This window comes from Mus pahari, chromosome 20, assembly GCF_900095145.1.
Source record: "Mus pahari chromosome 20, PAHARI_EIJ_v1.1, whole genome shotgun sequence".
NCBI lineage: Eukaryota > Metazoa > Chordata > Mammalia > Rodentia > Muridae > Mus > Mus pahari.
In genome coordinates, this window is record NC_034609.1 from 37,664,075 (window position 1) to 37,670,768 (window position 6,694).

Sequence of the window (6,694 nt, forward strand, 5' to 3'; positions counted from 1 at the left end):
CAGCAGGTGATGGAGAAGAATGGTTTATGAAACACTGAAACAGATGACGCTTCCTAAAAATAATACCAAAGTGGAGACAGGGTTCATCTCTCTGCTGGTATAGAAATCAACATTTTAATAATACAAAGACAACCTTTACGCAGTGCGTAAGAAGATAATCCCAGCACGGTACAGTTTGGAAATACGATTACTGATGCACTGACAAAACTTTAACAGAAGGCAAATTTATATTTCATAATGGGTTATCTACGTCTATCGCCGCTGCAAGTCTGATGTGTCTGAACTCAACTGGAACGACGCAGTCACAGGGGTGTATAGACACTTGAGTGTTCAGACTTGACTTAAATGTACAGTGGCATTGGAAATTGTAGCAGATGTCTCGACTCCAGCACTTGGGAAGCAGAACCAGGAGGATCATGATACCAAGGTCAACTTTAGCTGTCTAGCAAGTTTGAGGCCAATCTGGATTTATGACACAGCCTTAAAACTAAGCTAAAACAAAATATTAGATTTTATTTCAAGACAAGGTTTCTCTGTGTAGCTTTGGCTGTCCTGGAACTCACTCTGTAGACTGGTCTGGCCTCGAACTCAGGGATTTCTCTGCCTCTTACTGGTGAGTACCGGGATAAAAGATGGGTTACCACTGCCCGGCTTTAGTCTTAAAAATAAAGATAAATAGGCCAGAAAGATTGCTCAGGAGGTTAAAGTGCTTGTCAGCGAGACTGAGAGTCTCATTCCTGGGACCTACACTGTGGCAGAGGTGGAAGGAGACGGGTGACTCCTGCAAGTTTCCCTCTGACCTCTATGTGTGTTTCTGACATACACATTCCACACACACAGCACAGACACACACCTACAAGCGCACACAACGCATACACAGAAACTAATGGGATTTAAGTTTCTGGTTGGGGCATCATGGTGTCAGCTTTATTTTATGATGCTGCAAGTTGAAGCCAGTGTCTCCCATCTGCCAGGCAAGCACTGTGTCACTGAGCCACTGTGCCACAGAGCCACAACCTCAAACAATTTGGCCACTTTAAAAAAAAAAAATTCTTAAAAGTGAGTTGGATCTACTTTCCAGATCTTGAATATACTTCAGTGCTTTAAAAACAAAGGCTTATCTACTGGATCTTTACAGAGATTTTAAGCTTCCCAGATGTTGATACATGATATATATTAAATATATTAAAAAGTTTTTAAAAAGGCAAATCTTTCTTTAACTCAGATACACTCTGAGAAGGCAAATCACTGCGAAAATGCGAACAGAATAAAAATAAACGAGTCTGGAGCCCAGTGTGAGGTGTGAGAACAGGGGGCCTCCTTATGCCACGGCTGGAGGAACATTCCCGCCTTCCGTCTGCAGGCTTCCAGCCAACCTTGCAGCTCCTTTATATAAAGCCAGCCCCCGGCAGCCCAGAGCAAGATGTGGCTTCACAGCTGCCCTGCTCCCTAGCTGCCCCAGAGTTGCTGACCAAGTGGCCAGCCTGGCCTGTCCCAGAGCCATGGCAAAGAACAGACTTGTCCTTTGCATCCTGGTGGTCAGCTTACTCCTGGACCAGACCGACGGCTACCCATCTCGAATGAAAGCCAGGAAACACAGCAAACGCCGTGTGAAAGGTAATGGGACTTTGCTGCCCAGAAAAACCCTACGTTTCCTCAGGGTGGGGAAGGTGTCGTGGAACAAGGCTTACATCCAAACTGCACCAGGAGACCATCCTATCTATCATAGTGGGTGGGTGTATGGCTTTGCAAGGGATCCGGTGACCTCTGGAGTCTCCGGAGAGTTTGCTATTTAAAGAAAACATGTACTAGTTGTTTTTTTTTTTTAATTGGAAATAATCTCTTATAATGAAAAAAGTCTCCATGTATGCCTGTTGCCCATTGAGTTTTGATCATGTGGAACGTTTCTGAGCTAGAGCTGACATGGACCCGTGGACATATCTGCCTTTATGGCTGATAAGAAAAGCAATACATTGATTAGTGGTGCCCTGTGATCCCCTGGGTATTAAACCTATTCAAATATATTTGCAACCCCCCCTCCCCACTATAATCTCATTAAATGAGATGGTAGGGCAGCCGCGACTTCCTTTTGACCCTGTCTAGCCGGTTGCTTTATTTCCCCATCTCTGTCAGTCATGAGAAAGCTGCTGAAACTGGGTATCTAACTTTGCATACCATAAGGCACTGTCTGTCTCTTTAACTTAAGGACCCGTCAACACACAACCAGATGGAACTTAAAGATACTCTGACACAGAATTCCCTCATGGAGCGTAGCTAGATCTGAGGAGGCTTACACTAGGCTAAGAGTCAAACAAACAAACAACAACAACAAAACTTCAAAGTTTGAAAGAGCAAAGACAACGGGACTCGGCCAGCTTTAGGTTAAAAGCAAAGCAGAAGAGAAATGCACTGGGACCCAGCGATGTGGTATTTCCACCTCTGAGGCATTTTCCTAACAGGATGTTACAATGTAAATCTCAGGGCATGGCTTCCTTACCAAGGTCACTTTCTTCAAAGCTACACCAAGCAGTAAGGGGTGGCTGCTTGGGACATGGAGGTAGGAGGACCTAGATTTCAAAGTCATCTTTGGCTAGGAAGGGTAAGGGCAGTATGGGCTACATGAGCCCTTCTCTCTCTCTCTCTCTCTCTCTCTCTCTCTCTCTCTCTCTCTCTCTCTCTCACACACACACACACACACACACACACACACACATACACACACACACAACACACTCACACACTCACACACACACTCACACACTCACACTCACACACTCACACACACACTCACACACTCACACACACACTCACACACTCACACACACACACACTCACACACTCACACACACACTCACTCACTCACACACACAGAGTAAAGTCTACATTCACCTGTCACAAGTGGCTGACAGATCCACTTATATTTTTTTCTGTACTGATTCTCGAGGGCCATTTCCCAGGGGCATTTACGAAAGTCTGGTCTGACAGAAGGTTTCTTAAGCAGAGACATTCTTCTTTATAAAGTATCGCCTCTCCCTCCCGGCAAGCTTTTTAAATAAAAGCTTCAGATATTTCTCATATAGAGGTGAAGTATATCATGGCAAGTGATAGACAGGAGGAGAAAGGAGAGAGAAACAGGGAGTGGTGGGACTTGGTTTTGTGGCTCTCCTTCACTGAAGTGTGAACCGTGAGGAGGGGATAGGAATGCATGTGGGTGGCTCCTTGCTCTCTCTCTCTCCTTCTCCAGGAGCCCCCCCCCCCACAAACAGGCATGTTATTTTAATCAGTTGCAAACATATCTTAGCCGTCACACACTGACCCCCCCCACACACACAATATAATAACCAGCCTTTGCTTTCAGATCTAATAAAAGTCAGATCTACAAGAAGTGAAGCTATCAGCTTACATTTGCTGGTTACTTCTCTTCCCACCAAGTCACTTATTATTATTATTATTATTTTTAATACTTTGAGTACCTTAAAATAAGAGGTACTCAGGGTTTATAGAACCATATTCGAAAGGCAAGGCAGGAGTGGCCATGCCTCCTTATAACCCCAGCACTTGGGAGGTGGAGGCAGAGGAACATGAGTTCAAGGATAGCCTCAACAGATTTAAGGGTAGCCTGGGCTTCATGAAGACCTGCTCTCAAAAATTGCAAAACCAACGACAACAACAACAAAGTAAAAGCCACGCCCCAATCTTTACCCAGAATTATCTACTGTTAATAACAGTAAATAAACACATCTCAGATAGATACTGCAAATATTTGACAGGTAAATAAGCTTACTTCCCGTGTTCAGTCATGGACAGCTATAAATATAGGAGGTTTCATGCATTCTAACAGCTGGGTACGTTACTTTATTGCTTGGGGAGGTTCTGAGTCCACTGGTTCTTTCCCAGCAACTTTTCTGTAGTTTCTGGCATGTCTTTCTCTGACACATTTTACACATATGTCTGTCCTGGCACTAAGATACTGTGGTATACCTTCTAGAAGTGACATGCCGCTCATCAGATTCTCTAAATGTCTCTTCAAATGACAGCACCAATCTATGCTTTTTCTCACTCAACCCAACACCTGGTCATGGTTCCACTGGAGATGTTTGTTGCATTTTTTTTTCTACCTGGAATCTGATACTGTGTAGCCACAAAAGAAAAGGAGACCTTTTAAGAGACTCAAACCGGCAACAGCGGTTAAGCACCAAGGACAAGTGTTCCCTAAGCACTTACTTCATGGGTCTCGACAAATTACAGAGTTACACTAATGAGTAAAAATACACCTTTTCAAGTGAGCTGGCTCCTTGGGGCATTCTTTCTGTTCAAACTCCTGAGCAAGGGTGATTGGAAGGGAATGGAAGCCACCAAGTCATCCAGAAGATGACCGCCATAATGATCTCCCAGGAGCCTAATAGTAACATGTGTGTCTTTGTGCTAATGATAGTGTTTACAGCTACTTATTTAAATACAAAGGAGCTGGAAGCTGACCTGGAAGGAAGGGGGTTGAAATGCTTCTAGCTGACAGCTTGGCTGTTGGATGCAAGCTCTCTGTGGGCTTTGCAAACCCGGATAGCTGATGGGTTTGCATCTTAAATGCCCCCTTTGTTTATTCCAGTTGGAGTGGTCTCACAGGATAAAAATCTTTGGGCGATTGTATTCCTGAGCTGAGCTGTTGGATGTTTAGGAACTGATGTACAATATAAAGGAAAATAGAGGTGGAACCATCTGGTTTGTGAAGCACAGGTGTAAGGGGACAGAGGGATAAGATAGTGGATTTTATCCTGTCCTGAGAAATCACAGGACCTCAAAACTGATTTTCATGTGTGTGTGTGTGTGTGTGTGTGTGTGTGTGTGAGCGTGCCTGTACATGTATGAGTTGGTATGTGTTCACATGTGTGCACATGCATGTGGAAGCCATAGGACAGCCTCAAGTATCATTTCTCAGGTGTCATCCACCTCCATCCCCCCTCCCTTTTTTTTAAAAATAAAGTCTCGGGGATCTGCCTATGTCTGCTTCCCAAGGTGGGGTTATAAGCAGGCTACCTTGCCTAGCTTTGTTTGCTAAACTTGGGTTCTCTTGTGTTTCATGCATTTTACCAGCTGAGCCACCTTCCTAGCCCACAAAACGGAATCTCTCTCTGCCAGCCCCACAGTGAGACAGCTGGGGATGGTTCATAACCGTTTTTACGTGTCGTCTCTAAGTCCACGTGCTGGGGAAGAAGGGGGCGGAGGCAGCTGCTCTGCAGAAGCAGATCAGAGGGATAGGGAGAACGGGCTAGAAGCCAGAGACACCCACATTTGAGCTCTGCATTTTACCCACTGGAAACCTTCAGCGGGCGGACTCAGCTTTTTGTCCATTTCTCTGCCTGCTCTTCTGTGAGCTTCTAGACTCTACCTCAGGGACAACAAGAGAACTGATCTCATGACCCAGCGTGTATGGTGTCTTTTTAATATATTTATGTGTAATATTTGGTATGGTTTGTCACAGTTCCTAATGGTCACTAAGACGGTTCCCATTCTTCTGGAATCTAGATTTAGCCACAGCTACTCACTTGTGTACAGCCGAGGCTAGCCAAAGAGTCTTTGGTCCCATCTAAGACCATTCAAGAATAAATAACTGGAACTAGGGATCTAGAAAGGTGGCAGAGCCCTTGCCTGGCATGCATAAGATACGAGAGTCTGGGTTAGTCTCGAACACCGCCAAGAAGGGAGAGGGGAGAAGAATGTATAAAGAAGGGAAAAGAAGGAAGCAAATGAGGTGGATGGAGAACAAGGAATACGGAGAGATAGTTGGTGGTGATGCCCCTATAGGTAAGTTCTCAATGGTTCTTTATAAACTCGCCCAAGGCAAGAGCCACTGCCCCTCCACCAGACCTTGTCAGTAAGGGACCCAGGGCTCAGCAAGTGTGGTTCCTGGCACTCACCCACCAAGGCCCTTAGCCCGTCTCACTCACCTTCAGCCTCCACTAACAAATAACATCAACCTTTTTATATTCCCACAAAATATACTCCCCAAACGGAGCCCCTCAAGCGTAGCAGGAATCCCAGATAAGGAAACCAAACAAATGAAGTAAGGAAAATACGGGTGGAGCTCTGAAGAAAAGTGAACAAGATTCGGGGAAGATCAGCAGTGGGGATGCCAATAGTCCAGGGTGGACAAGTGTCCTCAGAACACACAGCTGAGTTTGGTAAGAAGAGTTGAGAGTCTGCGGAAGCCATCCTCAGAGTCCCAGGGGCCCTTCTCAAGCAGGTTCTCGGCCGGAATTGGTTTCAGTGCGCATGCGCATCTTCAGACTTCAACGGAACCATCGCTTTGGATTCTGCATTACAAAGCTGTTTTTCTTTTCTTTTTAACATTTCCATATCATTCTAATCGAATGTTTTTCCATCCCATATCCTACCCCACCCCACCAATGTCCCCTAGAAAAGGATGGCGACCTGAAGTCTCAGGTTGAAAAGCTGTGGCGGGAAGTCAATGCCTTGAAGGAGATGCAAGCTCTACAGACAGGTGAGAGGTCCCCTTCACCAGCTCCTGGTCCCGAAGGGTAGTAGAAGAGAATCTGCTATTGCCCAGCATTGAATGCATCCAGACTGCTTGCTGGGTCCTGGGGTGTGTCTCCCTGTAGAAAAGAAAGAAAGAAAGAAAGAAAGAAAGAAAGAAAGGAAGGAAGGAAGGAAGGAAGGAAGGAAGGAAGGAAGGAAG

General features: G+C 45.3%; 1 protein-coding gene across 1 annotated transcript in view; it reads left to right on the plus strand.

Moving 5' to 3' along the window:
• The first annotated feature begins 1,456 nt into the window (after positions 1 to 1,456).
• The window catches only part of Clec3a (C-type lectin domain family 3 member A), an 11,084-nt gene continuing 5,846 nt past the window's right edge, over positions 1,457 to 6,694 (plus strand). Inside the window, exons 1-2 of the mRNA XM_021220741.1 lie at positions 1,457 to 1,617; positions 6,416 to 6,499. Of these exons, the coding sequence (XP_021076400.1) occupies positions 1,503 to 1,617; positions 6,416 to 6,499 (199 nt within the window). The 5' untranslated portion in view covers positions 1,457 to 1,502. The remainder of the gene's footprint in view (positions 1,618 to 6,415; positions 6,500 to 6,694) is intronic.